This window comes from Carettochelys insculpta, chromosome 3 (genome assembly GCF_033958435.1).
Source record: "Carettochelys insculpta isolate YL-2023 chromosome 3, ASM3395843v1, whole genome shotgun sequence".
Taxonomy (NCBI): Eukaryota; Metazoa; Chordata; order Testudines; family Carettochelyidae; genus Carettochelys; species Carettochelys insculpta.
In genome coordinates this window covers 126059324-126082521 of record NC_134139.1, presented here as the reverse complement: position 1 = coordinate 126082521, position 23198 = coordinate 126059324, and the positions used below count along the sequence as shown (strand labels likewise).

At 43.0% G+C, this 23198-nt stretch overlaps 1 protein-coding gene across 2 annotated transcripts; it reads right to left on the bottom strand.

Annotated features, from left to right (window-relative positions):
- On the bottom strand, positions 1 to 23026 carry SNX3 (sorting nexin 3). 2 transcript variants are annotated; one of them, XM_074988828.1, is made up of 4 exons: positions 22721 to 23002; positions 5470 to 5565; positions 4595 to 4719; positions 299 to 966 (listed from the first exon to the last, which is right to left on the bottom strand). In XM_074988828.1, the coding sequence occupies exons 1-4, from the start codon at positions 22880 to 22882 to the stop codon at positions 861 to 863; spliced, it is 489 nt and encodes a 162-aa protein (XP_074844929.1). In that variant the 5' UTR covers positions 22883 to 23002; the 3' UTR covers positions 299 to 860. The 2 variants fall into 2 exon arrangements, with proteins under 2 accessions (XP_074844930.1, XP_074844929.1); XM_074988829.1 differs by lacking the exon at positions 4595 to 4719 and having other exon boundaries at positions 1 to 966; positions 22721 to 23026.
- Between the last annotated feature and the right edge of the window lie 172 nt (positions 23027 to 23198).

Below are 23198 nucleotides of genomic sequence, written 5' to 3'. Positions count from 1 at the left end.
TAGGTTTCAATTGTTTATTGTTTACTAGTGCAATTAGAACTGATCATGGATTTACTCAAAAGTTGCACGACTTAACTGGTTAATCCACACCCCTAGTTTTTAATGTGACCTATTACTCACTTTCATACAGCAAAAGCACTGAGGTGCAACCTTGTAACGGGTGCATTACTACTGGAAACTTGTAACACCAGAAGTGGAGACTAAATAAAATTTATACTGTATTAGCTGAACCAACATGCTAAAGGAAGAAATGTTTTCTTCCCTCCCTCACACTAGCAGAGTAATAGACATACTAAAATTGCATTTTCACTTTTATTTCAAAACTTGACATTATTGTAGTATATAAATTTGATTTCTTTTTACAGAATATAAAGATAATTCCCTCATTTTTCAGTATAAAGTTTTACAAGCTTGAAGGCCATTGCAGAAGTGTATTTTACACATGGGGATCTCTGAAACAGACTGCATTGAGTCTCTACACAAAAGTTAGAAGACATTCATATAGCAATTATTTTGACAAGAAACAGTTAAGTGATTTAATCAAATGCATGTCAATGTGTGACACCAGAACAGTGCTAGTTCAAGTAAGGCCAACTCTGTAAATTGTGTTAGGGTCATTGTTAGAAGCGGAAGTTCCTCCAGTCGTGCAGATGGATTCTAAATAGCTTTAGTGCTATTACAATAAGAGACTAGTGATTTAAAGCAAAATTAGTCCTTTACAGTCATGAAATAAATGCAAAGATTGAGCAGCACTCATTAGTATAGTGAGGCTTGTGTGCGCCTGTATCTGCTGCATGCTTAGCTAGAACCTGTGAAACCAAGTGGATCACCACCAACATTTGAGTGGGTATGTAGAGTATTCAGGCATGTCTTATTTTAGATGGTGTGTAGCTTTTGTCTATTACTTCATCTTGTAAAAACATGTGAAGACAGCGCTCGTTCTGTGCTAGAGGATGGCCAGCAACTCTAGGAAGGAGAGAAAATAATTAGTTCCAGAACAAAAAGCAAACACAAAAGCTTCATCCCCCACCCCAAGGTTCTTGATCTGTAGACATTAAATCCTCAACTCCAAATTAGACACTCATATACCTAAAGTGTCTCCTCAATTTCCCATCCCGGGAGACTTACACCACCATATACTGGAAGCATATGACCTATTCTCCTGTGAGCCAGGTGTCTTTAAACAAGACTAAAGGAAAGCTACCAAGTAGAAAATGAACCTGTCTTGCCACAGTTGGTTTACTAATCTCCACATGACAGCGGATGCACAGATCAAATTGGTACCATAAACATTAAGGCCAAACCCAAGTTCTTAAATGAGAACTGAATCATTGGTTCAAGCAAGGTAGATTTTGCACAGCAACCACCACCACCAATGGAAAGTCTACACTGCAATACAAACACAGGTGGTCTGCGACAGCTGATTCAGGCTTGGCCTGAGGGGGCTATAAAGTTGCCAGTTAGACAATGGAACCCCCAGAAGGTGGGGGGGGGGGGGTAGGAGCTTTAGGCCCAGACTGTCAAAACAAAAAGCAGTCAAGTAGTACTTTCAAGACTAGCAAAATAACTTATTAGGTGAGCTTTCGTGTGACAGACCCACTTGGTCTGAAGAAGTGGGTCTGTCCCACGAAAGCTCACCTAATAAGTTATTTTGCTAGTCTTGAAAGTACTACTTGACTGCTTTGTTTTGATAGTATCTAGACTAGCACAGCTCCCTCTGATTATATAGCTACTCTATAGCCCCAGAGCCCAGGCTCTGAGTTTAAGGCCCTGTGCTGTCCATCTTGAAGAGTTAAGTGTATTTTTAAACCGTAGAGCAAAATCATTCAAACACATACACCAACTTCTCTTTTGAAAATTTATTTAGAAAAAAGCTGGTATTGATGTCTCAAGTACAGCTGGAACAGCAGCCATTACTATGTCAAACTCCTGACTCACTCTGAACTTTCTTGTTGATTCAAATTTAATTTCTTCCTTTAATGGCTTGAACTAATTCAATGAAAATAGCTGTTGCTTGACATATAATATAGTGGTGAACCTGAAGAGTTGGATCTTGGTCCTCTACTTTTTACAGCAGATCCAAATATTAGTGTTATGATAAAAGTACACCCCCCCCCCCGACACACCACTGCCTCATTCAAGAAGTGTGACAGCAAGACTCCACTGAAACACAGCCTTAGCCAACACCCCAAAACTAGTTTCCTCACAGGAATGTGTCACTTTGGTTATGTCTTCACTACAAAGAAGATCAACCTGGCCAGGGGTAATCTTCCAGGATTCCATTTCACGCATCTTATTTGGGCTGGCATTCAACCCCTGTACTCCTCAGCATCCTGAGGATTCAGGGAAGTTGATGGAAAAAAAAAAAAAAACCCCACAAAACTATCAACCTCCATCTGTGAGGATGACCAGGTAAGTCTATTCTAGCCACACCAGTTGCACATTTTAACTTTAATGTCCAGTGTAGACCTGACAGTCTAAATGAGTAATTAAGATGTGGCTTAAATGAAGGTGCCAGTAGGTAACCACCAGGTGCACTGCTCCCAATGCACGACTGCTAAAGGCTTGACTACAGAGCTTTCTGGGAGCTTGCGTTGGCACAGGTGTATAATTTAAAGAACTAACTAAGTGACCATGCGACTTGGCTGAATTAACCCAACTACAGTCTTGAGCAATTGGGAGTGACCTTGAGATTGATAGAATAATTGCATTGTGCAAAGCTGGTACAGACACCTGGTTGGTGCAGGCAGGGGAGCTGACAGGCAAGAAGGGGCAGCCCTAGTTCCTGCCTCAAGAATGTGCAGGGCTTGGGGTGGGGGGGAAGGGTTGGAGGTTTAGGGCAACCAGCCCAGGACCCAGAACACACCCAGAGCTGCATGTGGACTGGCAGCACAGCACTGTGTGGTTTTTTCAAAGGGGCCTGGAGCTCCAGCAGCTGGAGCTTTGGGCTCTGGGGCAACTGTGTCCTCTCCCACCCTGGCTTGCTGGCCACCCGTGGGACACAATATTCGGTGCCATACTTTCATCAGCATGCCCAGTGCAGATATGAACACCAATGCAAGCTATAAGGATTTTAATAGCTATCAAGGGCAAGGACAGTGCCTGGTCCAGGTTGCATCTTATTCCTGTTTTGGTGTTGAGATGTCACACTGAAGTAGCACTCATTTAATACTACTCAATGCTATCTCAAGAACCTAGTTGTCACAAGGCTGACATGTTATCCCAGTGGCATAGTTGACAGGGTTGTATGTCCATGAAGTTCCAACTTCTGAACCATACAAAGCATGCTTTCACCATCCAGGTCTAGCATGTGCATTTATTGATCTGCAAGTATATACTTTTTTTAAGAAAGGGTCTTCATGATTCATCCCCCTGTCCCCAACACAAGTGTTTCTGGATAAGAGAATACTGAAGTACCTTGAATATATTTCATCTAACTGCAACTTAAAAAATAGATAGTTTTTAATGTAATTGAAACTGTGGCTCAGACTCATTTCTGTAGTTAATGTTAATCACCTGAATTTGGCAGATACATTTGACTTTGAGGTCTTTAACAAAAGCCCTTACCACAGCTTTTATCCTCACTGGCAAGCCTGCATTTAGAAGTCTCAAGCCACAACTGAAGTCTAAAGCAGTACTCTGCTGTGTATATTTGTGGAGGAGACATGTATTTTGCTTCCAAGCAAACTACACCATTAACTTATCTGCCACAATGTCAGACCTTTGTGCTAATTCCAAGTATTGAAAGTTTCATATGCAAGATGCATATGACTCTGAGAATAAGTACGACAGTTTAGGTCTCACTGACACTAAATGCTAAAGTCATCTGTTTGTTGCCCTCCAGAAATGCTTATCTTTCAGACTGATCATGTTTAGACTACCTCTCTTATCACTGGCCCTGAAAACAGATGGGTATACTTTATAAAAGCCCCACAGCATTCCCATCTGTAAAATTAGTACTTTGAAAACAACTGTCCTATACAACAAATGGTTATGAAGAAGCTTGCTTTTACTCCAGAGTTTTGTTTGGTCACTACGGGGGCGGGGGAAGTTAAATTCAGCCATCTCTGCTTCCTGGCATAAACCCTTAGATTTTAGCTTTTCAGACAACATGGTTCAAACCAGCAGGTTGAAATCAATACTTAATATAATCAGAATAACCAACAAGGCTTACAATGGACTTCTAGACACTTTGATTGCAAAAGGAGAGGTATTAACTGCTTCAGTCACAGGGGCACGTGTCTTTTCATGATAAAGATGTTTTTAGCTTCAAAAGAACACCACTACCTGGTAATTCTGTTTGAGATTATTTTCCACCTCAAAATTCATGCAAGTACAACTTCTGAATGCTGTAAATTCAGTAAGACATACAGAACTCTGGTTAACACATACCTGACTGGTTGAAAGGATAAGTGCTGAATAGCCGACATGATAGTCAGAAAAAGGTATTTTAACATTTAATATTTTAGAACTCTTGGTTCAATTACCTTCTAGAACAATAAAGTTCAAGCCATGTTTTAACAGTAAAAGATGGAATGGACCTAAATAAAACTCCAGGATTCATTCACAAGCCACAAGTAAAACCCACACTTACTTGTTTATAAACTGCTCAAGACCTTGCTTCCTTTCTTCTATAAAGGAATCGTCAAATATTCCATCATCTCCTCTAAATGGAAGCTGGCGGAGGAGAGCTTTTCCAGGTAAGGGTGGTACTACAACCTGAAAATTTTTTTTAGAAAAAGATAACCATAAGCCTGTCCTGCATGTAGATTAAAAACACTACATTTAGACTAAACAAGGAATTTGCCTACATTGAAGCAAGAGTTACTTAAGTGTGAGTGTACTTCATACATTTAGATTTAGTTAAAACTTGGAGCCTCTTGACAGCTTTTATAGGGTTTTCAGTAGTCCATTACAACTGATGTGTACTGTTTTAGGGGATGTTAGCCAATTAAATGCAATAAACCTAGTGTTTAACTGGTTAAACAATTAGCCAGAGGCTGCTCCACCCAGGCTGGAACAACCCTACTACCCATAGTGCTGCCATGGATGGGGACCACTCCAGCACAGCTGGAACAGTGCCCAGGTCTACTATGGGGCAGGGGTGCTCCAGCTGGGCTGGGAGCACTCCCCATCTACAGCAGGTGAGCCCTCCCCAGCCCAGCTGGACTAGATCAGCCTTCCCAGCCATGCCTCCACTGGGGCCACCACTGAGAGGGCTACTCTGGCTCAGCTAGAGCCCCCTCACATGCAGCAACCCTGAGGGGTTGAAGCAACCCACTGCTCTAGCCCACACCAGTTACACTTATACATTTATGTAAAACACTACAAGGATGTTAGTTTGGGGAACAATTACAGTGTTGGTTTCAAGTGTTGCAGCTAAAAGAAAGAATGTAAGAGGTTGAATGTTGGAAAAGGTTAATTATCCTAATTATATTTGGGCATCTATTTTAAATCATTCCCACTCACCTTGCTTTCTCTTTCAAGTTCACTTCTCAGCCATTCAAAGTCACTGTACCTTCTTCTGACTGTAGACTCTTTCAATTTGAAAATAGGAAGGTTTGTCTGAAAAATATCACAGATGACCAAGTCATCAAAAGTGATGAATAACTGATACAATTGTTGCAAAACTGACAGAGATAGGTAAGTTTGTTAATTTCTGAGTCATGACATTCAATACTTTCTTAAAAGCCAAGTAGTAAATGTTTTGCCTCGTCATTGTTAGTAAGAGCAATGTTAAAGTGGACACATAAGCAAAGTCAAAACATTCAAGTTACAAGATGCGAGAATTAAGGCTGTAAATTTAGATGCATTGATAATGTCTAGTATGTGATTACATGCCTCCCCTCACAACATGCCTCATTTTGTGCACAGGACAAACTGTGCTTGGGGACAGAAAAACAAAAAAATAGGGCTGGCTGGTCTCTACAACTCTTGCCTCATTTACTGAGAAGTTGAAAGGTGTGTTGTGAGCAAGATAAGATTTCAGGAACAAAAGCAGGGTCTGATGGTTAAGATAACTGAATGCCCCTGTGGTGAACTATGTTCTACCTGTGCCCAATGGAATACTAGGTAAGTCACTCCTAAACAAAATCCTCACATGTGGATATGTTTTTGGTTGTCCAAATTGACACTGAGCCATGAAACAATTTTCTATTCTATATGTATTGGATGGCACATGGTGAATAAGACTGGGGACACACTGAACGACAGTGATTAAAATATTAAACAGCTACCCATTTGTAGACAGTTAATTCTATGCACTGAAGGAGGTAGTGACACTGTGGGGGCAGGGGGGGAAACCGTGACCAGAGACTATCATAATGCATACAAATTAAGGTTGCAAAGGGAACCTTATGGCTAGCAGATTCTAAAATGTGTGTTTAAAACTTGGCAACATCAGCATTATTTGTTTAAAGAAAACAAAAAGAGACAGGAGTTTCTAGATCTTTTTTCTGACATCTGGCCCCACAATGGTCCTCAATAGCCAGATGCAGCAGTTACAAGGAAATTCCAGCTCAACTGCTCCATTCGGATAAAGCATTTTGAGACAGAGGCTAGTAGCAAGTTTAGCTAAGACAAGCTTCAGAAAATTTAGCTGCTAGCTTTTAACAAGCCCCCAAGCACCTGCTGGCTGATTTCAGATATATACTTGTCAAAGTTAGACATTGCAGTGATGGGAAGAGTGTCTCAAACCCTGCAAATCTGAAGTCTTATCACCAGATTATGGAGGTCTTGTTATTCGACAGGGCTAGATGGCTTGGACCAAAGAGCTTCTCCTCCCCCTGCCCCCCTGCCAAAAAAAATCCACCCTAAAGTAGGCCACCAACATGGGATGTTTCAGCCTGGTACAGCTTATAAGCTATTGACAAGGTCTTGTGATACAGCTTGCCTGTAGCCAAGGTTGCTTAAGACTATTACAGTAGACCCCCAACTTATTCATAGGTTGCCTTCTTGGACACCCATATGTAAATCAAATTTTTTGTTAAGTCGGGACCAGGTCAGGGAGGGGCACTGCTATTTTTGGGTCCCCCAGACCTGGCTGCATCTGGCTCCCTGCTCCCCTGAGCAGTAGGGAGCCCAGAGCCAGGCACAGTAGTGCTGGTCAGTTTTCCCACCTACCACAAGCAGAGGGGAGCTGGCCTAGCCCTGGCTTTCCAGCTAGGTGCACCTGTACCAGCCCCCAGGGACCTGCTGGGGCCAGGGAAAATCTGCAGCAGCAAAAATGGGGCTGAGAACCAACTGGTGATGGCTTGCTGGAGCTGGCAGAGTCCCAACCCTCTTAATGCCCCAGGGTTTCCTCAGCTGGCAGCCCCCTGTGGATGGAGCTGCCCCAGGGTACCCCTCAACTCACTTTAAAATGAGAAATGCACAAGTCAAGTTTGTGCATCTCAGGGGTTTACTGTAGTTAGTATTAAAGGCTTTTTTGGCTGCAGATGTCATGCAGGTCACAACAAATTGCTCATGGACAAACAGATGGTGGAAAACCCATAGCCAACCCGTGACTAGAACACAGTGAAACAAGCAAGCCTACCAATGGGTCTCCATTGGTTCACATTAGCAGTAGTTTTGCAATGACAGTGTCAAGATTAATGCTGTTCACTTCCCAGGTCACTAACTCCTGTAGTCAATTCAACTGTGCCCCCAAGGACAGATTCTCTGTTCATGCTCTCTCAGGAGCATGCTACAACTACAGAACTAACTTCCACAAAGTACTAGGCTCCCAGGAGATCTTTTAAAATGTAGAGCAAATGCAAGATTCATTTCTTTATCAGGATTCCCACAACAGCTCTGAACAGAAAGGATAAAGAGGTTTCCCTGCGTATGGTTATTTTTAAATGGGAGGTGATGCTTGATTCCCAGGATGGCAGCTGTATACCTTTTCCCCTTGCTATTTACTGTCAAAGCACCTTCACCCTGCTTATAACTTTCTCCTTAGAATTCTCCATAGCTAAATTGGAGAAACAGTAATCCTTGGCACTCACTCAGGGACAGTTATTCCTTTTATAAGTGAAACTAAACACAGGCCTTTGACACTGTCTCCTCACAAAAAAGTATCAGAACAGGGAATAGACCTCAATGAATTTTTATGCCTACCACCACAAAAGCCACCTGACAGCACCTCACACATGGAAGAAAAAGTTTGAGGGTCACATTATTTAGAACAAGGGTGAGCAAACTTTACATCAGGCCCCACTTTCATCTCTGCAATTCAGGGTCCCCCCCAAAAAAACCCCTGTTCAATATAATCCAAACAGACAAATTTCAATTATGCTCATACAAAAGAGCCTTTCAGCACATGTAAGAAAATACGTAGAATGTAAAAACTTAATGGGTGTAAGTGTGACTACATGAACAGTAACATTTCAACGAGACAGATGAGCTTGAGATGTAACACCAAATGATGCTGCAGCTCCCATTTTGAAATATTATGCCCCCTGGGGGTCTGTCTGCCCCACTATGCAGAACACTAAAATCAGACAAACTTGCAGAGCAGCTTGCTCACAACTAGTAAAGAACTATTACCTTACAATGCCTGAAATCTACCAAGTTAGGTTAATTATTCTGCTTTCGTAGCTCAAGATTCTATACACAATCAGCATTAAAAACAAGATAGGAGCCACCACACACAAAATGTAGGGTTCTCCTACTTCACTGAATCCTACTGGCTTGTTGTCGTCTAAGACTTAGTATTGCCATTCTCAGCAATGAGAGAAGCTACGGTCACATACATATGAGGAGACAACGGACACAACTACACCTCAGATTTTGGTGTCCCTTTTGTTATTTTGTGCACCTCCATCCCCCAGCTTGGGTAAGTGACTGACTGACGAGTGGGTTTAGCCAACCCGCTCCAGACCCCTATATACAAACTGATGGCAAATCTTTGCCAAACACGACAAGGATGTAGTGAAAAGTCAATTCCAGAATTTCAGGGAACATTCTAGGCATCAGTGGGTAGAACCCTATTAGTTTGAGTGAAAAGTTAGCAAATTGGAATAGCCTGATATCAACTGGTTGGGTCAAGAACACATGACACAGCTTCCCCTGTTCCTGCCTGCACTTGGCTTAATAAGCTAGTCTCTTGGTGCATATAGCAGTCAGCCTACATAAGCAATAAAGCATTTTCCATTTCAAAAGGGCAGAGAGGTTAATAAGAGTGTAGAACTGCATTTGCAAAGATACCATTGCCACACAAGTCCTTGCCATAAGGGGTTTATAATCCCATGTAAACCCAGTTAGCAAGTCAGGCCTGCAGAGCGTATCATGTGGTATTTGCTGGAATCTCAAAAGCTGCCAAAGGGAAGAATGGTGACAGGGACACATGGAAAGAGGGAGACTACTCCACACAAAGAGCAGGAGCATGAAATGCAGTGTAAAGGTGTTGGGTGAAAGGATAGGAAGGCATGATGAAGAGGGAAGCCTGAGTTGAGCATTACAAAGAGGTAGAGAAGCGGCTGGTTAGGGCCTTATGGGCATGAACTCTGCCCTAGAAAGCCAGGGAAGGCTGTGCAGGGATCTCAATTAGCAAGTGATGAGAGTAGCAGAAGGGGAAGGAAACATTAGCAGTCACATTGGCTGGCCCTAGGGGCAGCAAAGGGAGATGGACAAGGCTGGAGAGAAAACAGTTACAGGAATCAGAGGAGAGAGATGACCAAGGCAAGGGATCAGGGTTTAGTGATGACAGAAAATAAAGAATTTCATGGAAGCAAACGAGTGAACAGTTGTAAGCCTGGGCAGTGGGGAGCTCAGTGGCAGTAATTAAGAGGAAGTAGTCAGTCCCTTCTGCCTTGACTCCTGAATCTTACTTCCCACACTCCCCTTCTCTCACCCCTTCCCAAATCTCTTAATAGTCCATGGGAACAAAATGAGCAATTATCTCAGGTGGATATCAGAGGGATGCTACTTCAGGAGACAGCAGAGCAGTCCAACTGAGATACAGGACACGTCTGCCCTATTTTAGTTCATGGCAAGCAAAAGTGTGAATCTTTGTTGCATTAGCCTTCTGCACTCTAGCAGGGGACATGTGGACAGCTAATATACATTAACAGTTTAACCACCTTTATTTACTCTTGATTCCTTCACAAGCACATAACTTTGGCCTGAAGAGTTGCAGTGTAGTATAGCTGATCATTCCCACAGTTTCAGAATGTTCTAGGCATTAATGGAAAAAGCCCTATTTTGGGAGAAAAAAAATCAGAAAGACTGGATTTCTGCTGCTAGGAGTGAGAAAAGGGGAAGGAAGGAGAATTTATTAAAAAAAAAAAAAAAAAAATCAGGCTAATGGAGTGCCAATTCAGTGCTGCAGTTAGAACTTTCTCTAGCAATCATTCCTGCTGCCTACACAGATGGCACCACAATAGTTTGCTTCAAGCAACTACATGCGAGATCCTATGTTAGGCTTCCCACAGGTGTACTATACAGAAAGAACAGAGATGCCTTAGCCTGTGACACTGATCTGAACAACAGTAAAATTAGAGGAGTGCTAGGCTAATGAAACACTTTGGTTTTGACAAGATTACTGCACATACAAACTAGCATGCTGTGGGCAAATTTGGGGCCCAACTCAGACAACTTCCAGCTGGGAAAGGAAGTGGGCAGGGTAGCCATCGAGCTAAACAAGTGTATTTTGAGGTTGAAAAGTTAGCGTTCACAAAAGCTAAAGTGCATGGACTTCCACACCGTGCCACATGCAGCCTTGAACTTTTTAAAAGGTGCTTGCACACACAATGCTGTAGGTTTCATAGACAAAACCTGAGCTTGCTGGAAGTTAGAGCACTCAAATGCTTTCGTTCTCAGGTACCCAGTACATTGTTCATTGTAATGACTACAAGCAAAATTGCAGTTAAGACTCTTATTAAAAGTCAGCTAATATCCTTAAATATAAGCCTTTCTGCACAGAAAGGTTTTCTTATCCCCAGCAGGGAATAAATTAGGTCCCCCAGACTGCAGGAACAGACTTAAGCACTGGATTCTCTCTCTCTGATTTCACCTATTGGCTTTTTAACGGTGTTTGACCTTCTGCATTGAAATATTCATTCTGTGTAAGTGTCTGAGGAGAAAGAGGCTTTTATAATATTGAGTGTTTTCTGCAGGTGAGATTTCACGTTTTAAGAGTCCCTCCTCTCAAGTTACTTAAGAAAAGGGATTAGCTGCTCTTTTATTCAATGCTAGGATCAAGCTTGTGATTAGACTTCCTAAGATTTTTCATACTTCTGCATACGGAAGTCCATAAAGTTAATCTCCAAACACTTCATCAGGCTTACAGGTACAATGTTGGTGTTAGTGCCAGGTCAGCTCATTTTCCCTTCCAAACTTTTGACGCAGTGATTAAATAGGACTCATTAGTTTAACTATTTCAGTGCTTGACTGGTTTCCTGTGTCCCACAATTTCCATCAGCCTCTCTGGTTTTTAAATGTGACTGACAGGTTCCACATTTGCAAAAGTATCTACCATTATTAAATCTATTTGACAAAAACCCTGAGAAGCAATGGCTTAGATATCCAGTAAGCATTAGTAACTCAAAGCTATTGTGAGAATAAGTCACATGAACTGGAAAGTACTACACAGATACCCTTTTTACTATACTTAAATCTATGACCTACAAGAAGCTATAAAAACAGCTAGACAGATGAGAAATGTTTAACTCGCTTTTCTTCTGATGGAAGCGGAAATCAGTTGTATAGTGTTGAAACAGCAGTTCGATACAACTGAATGGATCCAGCACTTTCAAGCAAGCTTACAATCTGAAAGCACTTTAACATTCCTGTTTCTCACTCATCCTGCTCTCAGTTTATTGCCCCTCTATTACCCTGGCTGGTACTCCCAGTGGAAGTGGGATATACCTGCCTCTTGGCTACAGCTGCAGAGAGGTGGTCTTGAGCAACTCTGAAAGAACTAAGATAAGACTTACTGAAAGGGGTGAAATAGCTTTTGCATCCCTTTCAGCCTCCACTGAGGAAACAAGATGTGCTGGTGCACCCAATGATCTGACCATGCAACTAATTATTGAACCCAGAGACTCATGCTACAGTTAGAAGCTGTAACTGTAAGCAGGTGCAGGCTGGGATCCAGAAGATGGATCCTGCTAACAGTGCAAAGAAAATCTATAGCATGTAACAATGCCAGCAAGCAAGAGATACAAACCAAGTCTACATATAAAAGTCTCTGGCTAGCATGAGCAGCAGCAGGGTCAGCTTTTCCTTCGGTAATTGTAACAATAGCCACAGGTCATCCTGACCCATGAGATTAGGGAAAATTTGGGACAGGGAGATATGGTTGCCCTCCTTATGCATGAGAAATGCACTCATCCCTTGTTTAATGATTATTTTGCTAAAATGAGGAGCATACATACCACCCTTTGTTCACTAAACAAGTGAAATCCCCCCACTTATGAGTCAGCCACTGAGTCCCTGGTGGGGTGGGGGACATGGAGACCTGCAGCTCTGTGGCTGGAGCCTTCTCCCTCCCCTCCCTCACACATGCAGCTGTCTGACAGCTCTGTGGCTGGGAGAAGAGAGGGAGAAGGCTCTTAGCCTGGTTCACTCCCCTGTGTGGGTGGGAACGTGAAACTGACCATCCACAAGCTGATCAGTTTCCAGGTCAGGCAAGCCCTGGAGAGAGACTGGAACCGGAGCCAGGAAACTGACCAGCCCTGGTGGTTCCTTGCTCTCCACCCCTTGCAGGAAAATTTGAGTTATGCAGGAGTTGCAGGAACAACCCCTGTTTAACTTGAGGGTTTACTGTATTAGTCCCCCACCCCACTGACCTCACCCTCAGTCAGGTTTTAACCCCCTCAGCAGCTCCAAACTGTCCCCAGAAGCCCCATACTGCCCTTACCACCCCGCCCCCAATCCCTAAACAGCTCCAGCCTTAGACACTCTTCCACCCCCTGCAGCCTCTTCACTAGGGCTGCTGGGCTGGGTGGCTACCCCAGCCCTCCTGCTCCCAGCAGGAAACAGTCATTAAAACCAATTAACTCAGCACCAGGCCTAAAGTAATTGCTATTCCTAGTGATAGATAGCTGCCATCTCCAGCAACTCTCTATTGATACATACCCACCTGAGGCAGTGTTAAGAAACTGCAAATGGCTTCAACAGCCACATGCAGCTGGGACCCTTAAATCTAACAGGACCCATGTTTGGGTCCTGACCCATAGGTTGGGAATCCCTGCTCTGCATCTTATTTCTGATGCCAAACTATTCAATACATCAGAAAAAGTACCTAAACTCAACTAGTTTATGTCCAGTTACAAGCACTTGGAATGAACAGGAGACTTGTGTATTTTAATGAGAAATTAATTTCACTCTATGAATTTTCACCTACAAGCAGAAAGGTGGGAACCAATTGCATTTGTACAGCAAGGAATGAGTCTAAACAAATATACAGCTTACATATTTCTCTGTTAATCAGTTTATTCACCTCTCTGAAGAATTTGCTAGGTGGTAATCAGGGTCCTCCTGCTGCAGTACCTGGCTTTTCTTTGTTACAGAGCAGAGCCCCTCCCTGCAAGAATGCTTTGACCTTGGTTGACCCTGCACCTAAGACAGCTCTCTATGGCTTCAAAAGCATCCCTGCTTCTGCCTAAGTTTCTTTTGTGATTTTAAGAGCCCCTTTCCCTGCTCTCCAAACCCCAGCCCTTCACAGCAAGCTGAAGGAAATGGCAACTCCCAGTGGTTGCCAGCCTCCTTAGTGTAACTATTACCCAGAAGCATCATTAAGGGTAACTCCTAACTGCTGTGGGAGAGACGTGGTTATGGGGTTGTCACCAATGAGCATCTACCACCATTGCTATGTTTGCATAGCAATTTTCACAAGAAAAAATTTACATGCATCTGACAAAGTGGATCTTTGCCCACAAAAGCATATGCTCAAAAAAAAAAAAAAAAATCTGTCAGTCTATAAGGAATCACAGGGGGTTCTCACTGATTCTGCAGTTAGACTAACAGCTACCCCTTTGATACTTGTCACAGGTACAGTATCCGCAAGAATTCTACAGATTTTGGAGGAGTGATGCTTTGGGAAAACTAAAGCCGGCATTGTGGAATATTAGAAGTACAATCTAATGTTGCTGAAGTGACAGTATGATGCAAAATGCCATCTCAACAAATTCAGTTTGGAATCAGTCCAATTGCATTCTTTCTGGGTCACTCAAATATTCTGCAATCTGAATTCTGAGTCAGGGAGGGAGTGACTAACCAAAAGCCATCTTAACTCATGGAAAGAGTTTACATTTTAGTTGCAAGAAGTCTTTATGGAGCACCTATTAAGTACAGCTGTCAATTGCAACTACCCCATGTGACTAATAGTTAAATTAACTAGACCCATGTTTTGGATATTGCTACATTTTCAAATATTCATTTCAGTTACACAATACAAACTGTACAGTGCTCATATTATTTTGATTACCAATATCTGAATGGTAAGAGTCAGTATTCCTCAATTCACCTCATACAAAGTGCATAGTGCAATCACTAGCATTGAAATTAAACTTGCAAATGTATGTACAAAAATAACTGCATTCAAAACAAACTAAAGTTTTCAAATCCAATCAATCCTATTTCTTGCTCAGCAAGACAAAAGTTTTACATTTATGGGACACATGGCTACTTATTTACAGGGACAGCTGAAAGATCAGGCACTCGTGGCACTTTTTTTAGCTGGATTTGAGTTTAGTTTCAAAGCATTTAGTTTTTTGGATTTACAACTGTTAGCACTTCAGTGGTCTCTCCCATTCCAACCCATTGGTCAGCTACAACTCCCCTCGTGTTGCTCTGCTCCACTCAGCTCACTTACATGCAAGTGGAATTTATTAAAATTCCATCGCCTACTATCAGAATTCTGCCATGAGAACATTTCTCTAGAAGCACATGACAAGCAGGAATGATACAGCTACGGATCTGTGATTATGCTTACTTAGGCCAAGGACAGGTTTATGTACTTGGAATAAGCACTTAAAAGTAGATTTTGGTACTTGACCGTAACTTACAGCTCTACTCCTGCACAGTTGTGAGTACTGTCAACTTCAAGTGAGTTCAAGGACTTTGGTCTCTCACAACTGGCTCTTTGTTATGATGAGCTAGCCAGGAGCATGATTTTCTCAAAATGCAGTTAGCTTAGTTGTAAAAAAAAAAAGTTAACCCCAGGTAATAGCTATGTCCGGGCCAAAGTTGTGATTTTTTAACTAGAATTTAAAATATTATGCAAGTGCTAATTAAGAGCTGAACAATAGTTTAGAAAAGTTGATCATTAAACTGAAATGTAGCAAACAGCTGCCTTTGAATCTGGTGTAATCCTTTTCAGGCTTAACAAGTGAACTAGCCAAAATTGTATGTATGGCAAGTCAAATAGGAGTTGACCTTAGAGGGTTAATCATTTAGCCCGGGGTGTGCGAAGTGTGTGTGGGGGGGCAGGAGGGAGAAGACCCACTCAGAAGGGCAAAAAAATTGTAAGGGGGGGGCACAGTATGATCAGCCTCCATCCCCACAGTTTCTGCTGCCTCCCCTGTGACCTACACTAGCTCCACTGACTTCCCTGCAGCCTCCCTTGCTTCTCCTCCCTCCTCTGCAGACTCCCATGTCACTGTTGCCAAGGGAGCATGGTGACCAACACAAATGGTGCCTCACCCACTGCAGCATCCTCTAGGCCCACCGGAATGTGAGGAGGCATTGCCAGGAGGCCCTACATCAGGTGACCGTCAAATATGACATTAGAACACCTTGCTGCAGGTTATGACTGACAATATTTGATGCCAATCAGACATATCAGAAATTTTCATATGCCTATACCGCATTCAGGTAAGTATGAAAACATAAGAATGAGTACTTGAAATGTTCAACAGGAGTTAGGGAAACTATTGTTTTAAAAAAGCTACCTGTTATTTGTGGAAAGCTTGTTTTAGAAAGTTGTAAGCAATTACCTTCACAGCCATGTAATGGATTACAAAAAAGTCATCTTAGCTAGTCAGCTGATGAACAAATTACTTTAAAAGTAACAGACCACTTCAAAGTAAATATCTTGGAATTCCACAAATTTTGGTATTGGCTATGGAATTAATTCTTTGGCACTGATTAGGTGCCTTCCCGATAGCTTATTTGCCTAGGACTTAGAAGTTAGAGTACAGCTGAAAACCCAGAAGGGAATTAATTGTTTGTAGTGCCTTAAGCCAGAACCTCATTTTCTCCCCCACCCCACATCATCTGTCAACCAATGTATCTTGCGGCTACCATTTCAGAAAGCATATTGATATCCATCACTGCATCAGGAAAGGCACAGAGCCAGAAGTAACAGTTTATGCTGTATCAGTGTTCTCCCATGCTGCTAGGTAGATCCCTCAGCTGTGCAATTTTAGTGCCTATAATGCAGTTCTTTGCATCCAAAAGGATTGGTGAGCAGCCCATCAAGGGCTTGTCCCTTCTAGAAAAAGCCCTTTCTTCCATAAGACAAGGTTAAGTGTGATTGTTGTCCATGAGACCACACTGACCATCCACAGCCACTGTCCTCTGAAGCTCCCAGTAGCTACAGGTCTGTTCCCAGACAGTGGGAGTATGGGAAGCAGCACTTGAAGGCAAAGGGGCCATAGGGACAGCGAGCCACCACTCTCCCACTGCTCTCAATGGCTGGGAACAGAACCACGGCCACTGGGAGCTGAGGGGTAGTGCCAGTGGTCAGTCAACATCAGCAACATGTCTTACAGCCTGCAGTCAGATTACCTTTATGGCCCACATGCTGCAGGTTGCCCATCCATAATCTAAACTGCTCTATGAGGAATGCCAAGATTGGTATCAAGGAAGTACTTCAAATGTCCATATAGTAGCACAGTTATTTCTTGCAGTTATAGGGCTCTTTGATGCTCAACGATGACTTTGTTCAGAGAAATTTTTCAATTAAGTTTTATTTTCTTTAGAATAAAGGAGTTGACAACATCAGGTTGTTTCGATAAAGCTGAGTAGGGCTGCAAACTTGTGCTGGCCTTTAAAACAAAATCATGGAACAGTCACAGTAAATTTAAGAAGTCATAGAGCTTGTCTACACTACCTCCCTACTTCAAAGGGAGGATGGTAAGTAGGGTGTTGGGAGTTTAATAAAGTACTGCTGGGTGAGCTGCAGCTACATGGGAGCTGGCACTTCGAAGTCAACGTGGGGGAGGGATTTGCTTAATGAAGTGCTGCATATGCACCACGGCACTTCATTAATAAACTCCCAACACCCTACTTACCATCCTCCCTTCGAAGTAGTATAGACACAGCCTTGGGGTTCATTTTTGATGTAAAAGGACAAACGGGATACACACTGGGAAGAGGGAGGAGAGCAACAGCCAGCCTGCCTTCACACACCCCCTTCGGAGCACCTCCTGTGGCTCTTATCCCATGAGACTGGGCCCAGCTCACAACTCTTAGCATGGTGACCTGGCACAAGTGATTACAGCATCTTCCACTGGCCAAGCTGAGTAGTCAAGCTTGATGTATGAATGGTGCAGTGAATCCACATGCCATGTGGCAAAGCCCAGAGTTGTTAGCCATGCCCAGCCACCTGGATAGGAGCTGTCTCTGCAAGGTAGTGTTAAAATCATGGATAAAGACATGGACAAACATGAAAAAGTGTATCTGACATTTCTGCACATGCACCCCAATGACAGCTGCAGTCCTAGCTAGAACATCTGATACAAGGAATCCTTATTTTCTATTTGATGTTCTGAGTTTTGGAAAGAGAAAACAGCTTTCTGGAAAGCCATCTACAATGAAGATTATCTGAATTAGTCCAATATCACATGCCTGCTTGCCCTATCAAATGTAACTGATTTTAGTTAATTACCAAGTTCTAATACATTCAGTATCATACAAAACGTTATGAGAAGAATCCTTCCTTTTACCCAGAGGAGTATTTGTATGGACAACAAAATACCATTAAGATCTTCATTAATTTGTGTAAATTAAATCAAAGCATTCAGTTGGTAATGATGGAACATATGGCAAGAGCATTAAACAAATGTGATTCAACCAAAGGTTTAGCATTCCTGGATGTTGCATGATGTGAATGTGTGACAACATTCCAAGATCCTGATTTATAGTGCAGACATTAGATATTTGCTTCTGAATAAATTTCAGTATGAGAAGTCTTCATTAGGCAAAGAGTTGGCACATCTTCTTGAGTAAAATCCCACAGAAGATGACTTTGAATATAATGAAGTCACACATTCAATAAAAAGAAAGTACCAAACTTGTTCCTTCAATGCTAAAAATCAGTATTTTTGAAGAGTCAATGAAGGGCAACAAAACAGCACAACTCATTTCTGCTCTCTCTCCCATTCTTCCCTACACATTAAAAATGAGGAACATTAGAATTAAAGCCAACATTCTTACAGCATGGAACATTTCTTGTACAAGAAAACAGGAAGCACAGCCGAGCTATTTATTTTTCTAAGCTAAATTATGTTTTCTTGCAGAGATGAAGGCTGTGGCTACACTTGGCCAAAACTTCAAAATGGCCATTTTGAATATTACTAATGAGGTGCTGAACTGAACATTCAGCACCTCATTAGCATTAGGATGCTTCCAGCCATGGCGCTTTGAAAGCACTGCTTTCGAATGCTTGCGGGTTGGCTACACAGGGGTCCTTTTCAAAAGAACCCCCGCGCTTTTCAAAATCCCCTTATTCCCCTCAGCTGAGGGGAATAAGGGGATTTCAAAAGGTGCAGGGTCCTTTTGAAAAGGACCCCCGTGTAGCCACACTGAGCCACGAGCATTCGAAAGTGGTGCTTTTTTGAAGTGCCACGGCTGGAAGCATCCTAATGCTAATGAGGTGCTGAATGTTCAATTCAGCACCTCATTAGTAATATTCAAAATGGCCATTTTGAAGTTTTGGCCGAGAGTAGCCACAGTTAGTGTTATCTAGCCTTTATAGTAAGCTACATGTTGGCTGGGTCTACACTTGCCCCCATCTTCAAAGGGGGCACAGTAATCAGGGTGATGGGAGATTACTAATGAAGTGCTGTGTTGAATATGCAGCATTTCATTGGGCTAATTCTCCCCTGCAGCAATTTCAAAGTGCTGGCATGCCTATATTTCCAGAGTAAAGGCACTTTGAAGTAGTGTGGGCACTTCAAAGTACCTGCAGCTACACGGCATGCCGGCATTTTGAAGTTTGGCAACTTTGAAGTGTCACAGGGAGAATTAGCCTAATGAAGTGCTGCATATTCACTGCAGCACTTTATTAGTAAGTCTCCCATCACCCTGATTACCATGCCCCCTTTGAAGTTGAGGGCCAGTGTAGACAAGCCCATTCTCTGCTCAGAGGTATAGCAACATTACGATACTATATTTCCTATAGCAAAGCCACAAATATTGTTCAAGTGGTTGCAAATCAGATATGAACATGTCATCCTCATGACAAGTCTACAAACGAAACTATTACTTGGTTTTTGCAAGTGACTTAGGCATGAAGTTTAACTATTGTCTGAAAATAAGTTTAGACCACAATAGATGGCCAATTTCCAAGAAGATTTTTTGAAAAAAAAAAAAAAAAGACACTGCACATTTTTAAAGCAAGTATTTTACACCAAATGAAGTAGTAAAAGTCAACAGCATTCTGAATGCAGATAGCCTTCTGAACCACTGGTTAAGCATTTACAAATTTCAAAGCCGAAGTGGTCACCTAGCTTAATACATCAGAAGAGGCATTAAAGACATGTATTTCAAGTATACTCATCTTTCTAATATGATTTCAGGGTGGGGTGGGGGCTTTGAAAGGAAGCCAGAATACTACCAATATGAAATTCTACCACTTATTCACCTTCAGTTTCATGGTCAGACTGATTGAAATGTTAAGAGCAAAAAGCTACTAAAGGGTAAGATTTTTTTTTTTTTGGACTAGACAGAACTCCATATCCATGAATGAGAAGTTGTAAGTGAAGCTGTTAACTGAACAGCCATTTCAGATTTTTTTTTTTTTTTTTTAAATTCTACATGTCAAGAAACACTTGAAGTTAAAATTGGCAAGTGGCCTTAATAATGCATAACAGCTTTTAAGTATCAGAAGTCAAAGCCTGCTATAAAGAACTTGTTCCTTCCAAGTGAAATTCAGCCATTGACTTTTTAGCTGGTAAGTCAGAAGTATTAAGAGAAGGACAAGCTGTAAATTCAAAAAGGCAGAATCAAGTATGGATATCAAACACTGCAGCAAGCGGAGATGAAGTCTAGTTTAGGGGCAAGTTTAATCTTGCACTCCCAGGTCTAAGAGTGGCCTACTGTAGATAAACTAAAAACCCTACTGTTAGGTTTTGTATGCTTATGGATAATTCAGCCATCAGTTCCTGCATAAGTTAAGCTTTTGTTTAAAGTTAGTTCTGTCAGTGAAGATAGTTTACTTATGTTTAACACTTGGAGGTTATCTTCCTGCATCTAAAGACTGGCAGCCCCAGTGCCTCCATTGCCACTCAGATAGCAGCTGAGTAAAATTAAGAGTAATGGCTAGTTTCACTTCTGCTAATTATAACCATTGGCACAGAAGTGAAAACAGTTACAGGCAGAACCTGATGTTATTCACAAGAGACAGGCTCTCTTCCCTACCCAGGGAAAAGCATTTGGGAGGGGGTAGCATATGTTTATTCCTCCACCTGTTTAACAGTAAACAGGAGCCTATGGAGGGGAAGGAGCCTGGTTAGTGCCTTTACTTCTTCTGGATAGAAGTTTCACATGATACACACTAGGCCTGTGGTTCCCAGCCTTTTCAGTAAAATGGCACACTTCAATGGAAACAATTCCACGGCACACCCACTTTTTTCACCTGAATCATTTGCTCATAAATGTCACATTTACTACAGTTGCAGTCATAAGAAGGCTGCAACATAGCAGTGCATACAAGCTAAACAAAGGAACAAATCCACCACAGATACACTAAGACAGCAAGCACAGACATTTTCAGAATCTGCTCAACACCATGCTACCCATGTTGAGTAAACATGGAAACACTGAAAAAAGGCTGCCCTCCCTCCTAGCCTGTTGGAGCCAGGATGTGGCATTTAAACCATAGCCCAGCTCTAACAGGCTCCTACACTTCTTCCCTCTTCCTTGCCACAGCAAGGAGCAAGGGTGGGCCCCCAGTAGCTTGTTCAGGCCACAAAGCAGCACATCAGCTGCCCCCAGGTGCAAAGGGCCAGAGCAAGGAGAAATTGACAATTTTACAGTACAGGTGGACAGTTCTCACAGCATAATCAGATATCAAACATTTAAAATATCTAGCACCCAAACTTTCAGTGTGATATAATTGAATTATGGTGCATTCCAACAGCTTCAATCACCACCATCAAAAAAAAAAAAATCTAATTAGTACCCACATTAACACTTTAGAAGGCAGAAGATTTTTCATCTTAGGCTACATGTATGCTAGAGAGTTCTGTAGACAAAACTGGGGTTTTGTTGACAAAGTTTGTGGAGCATCTACACACAAAATGAGTTTTGTCTAAGGAAGCTGTAGACAAAAGGAGTCACCTAGACAGGTCAGGGCCCTTTCTGTTAACAGAGCAGGTCAAAAAAGCAATCCACTTTTATGTGTAGATCCAATCTATCCACAGAAGTTTTGTCAGAACATCTCTTCAGACACTAATTTCTGTTGACAGATGCTTCTAGTGTATATATAGCCTTATTGTCTCTTTGTGGTTTTAGTGAAGAGGAAAAAAAGCTGGTTGCTATTCTAATTACAGAATTTTAGTTCCATCAATAAGCTTGTATTCAGCTCTCTCCCCTCTCCTTCCCATTGTTCAGCTCCTTCGCTCTGCATACAGATCACTGACATTACTACACAGCTATCACATGTCTCTCCAGAATACCTTTTTAAAACAAAAGAGTGCATGCTTCTCTTAACTGAGCATGCACTCAATCACTACTATCATCCCTGGCAAGCAGATACCTGTATAAGCATGTTAGTAAGATTATTTACAGCACAAATGCTAATTTTGACAGCCTGTTAATCTGTTAACATCTAGACATATAACACAAACTGGTTGTTTTCAAAACAAAACCAAAAACAAAAAAAACCCCAATCATATGCTTTGTAGGTCTTGCTTCAAGTGAAACTGTTGTTTCTCACAACAGGGTAGTTAATATCCTGTTGGATCAGCTTCTTTTGGCGAAAAATGTAAACATATGGGTAACACAGCCAAAGAAGCGTTCTGGGGAAGCTCAGAAAACAGGTCTCTTTCACTAAGAGAAGTTGGTGCAAAAGAATATAAAGCCTCATGCATTTTATATCTCTCGCCTTTCCTGGAACCAACACCACTGCAACAGCAAACACGTGTCAATATCACAAACGAGAACCCTCTGCAGTAAACCCTGCAAAGGGCCATCAAGCCTCTCCTAGTCTTGCAGGCCAAGCCGTGCTCTATGGAGACAGACTGGCTAAAGTAACGCCTAACCCAAGCCACTGCGGTGTCCGAACGGTGGCGCGGGACGGGAAGCCCGATTCGAGTCCCACCCCCAAAAGGTTACACGATAGGGCCAAGCAGAGTTTAAACACCTGGTGCGGCGGTTTGAGGCGCCAATGCAGCCAGCCTCGCTGGGCCTCGGCCCCTCCGCGCAGGAATGGCGAGGACAGCGGCCGTTCCTGCAGGCCGGGTGGGGGATCCGCAGCCCTGCAGGGTCTAGGGCGCAGGAAGAGAAGCTGTTACCCCACGCACCCGGCGGCGGCGGCGGCGGCGGCGGCGGCACCGCCCCCCCCCCTCACCTTGACCCTGATCTCGTAGGTGGTGAAGCGGCTCCGGCCGACACCCACGGTCTGCGGGTTGCTCACGTCGATCTCGAGGAAGTTGCTGGGCGGCCCGTAGGCGTCGTTCAGGTTCTGCGGTTTGCTAATGAGCCGCCTGGTGTCCGCGATGGTCTCGGCCATTGCCCTGCCCTGCCCGCCCGCCCCAGGTACCTCTCCCGCTGCAGTCAGACGCGCACAAACCGGAAGAAGGTCACGAGCCCACCTCCTCCCCCTCGCCCTCTTATTCTCTGGCAAACAGCGGACGCCCCAGCAACGCACAGCGACCCCGCTGCCGCCCGGCACGAGCGGATGCGTGTGGCCCCCCCCACCTCCCGCGGTCCGCAGAGCATGCCGGGACTTGTAGTCCTCCCTCTGTCGCCGCACTCGCTCAGAGCGGGCACAGAAAGGTGCGAGAAAACTACAACTCCCAGGATGCACCTGGAAAGGCACAACAAGC

What these genes read in the sequence shown, in the direction of transcription:
- SNX3 (XM_074988828.1), bottom strand. Translation starts at nt 22,882, where the DNA reads ATGGCCGAGACCATCGCGGACACCAGGCGGCTCATTAGCAAACCGCAG. An exon ending in CCTACGAGATCAGGGTCAAG is followed by an intron (nt 5,566 to 22,720) that starts GTGAGGGGGGGG and finishes GATATTTTTCAG; the next exon opens with ACAAACCTTCCTATTTTCAA. An exon ending in CTTGAGCAGTTTATAAACAA is followed by an intron (nt 967 to 4,594) that starts GTAAGTGTGGGT and finishes TCTCCTTCCTAG; the next exon opens with AGTTGCTGGCCATCCTCTAG.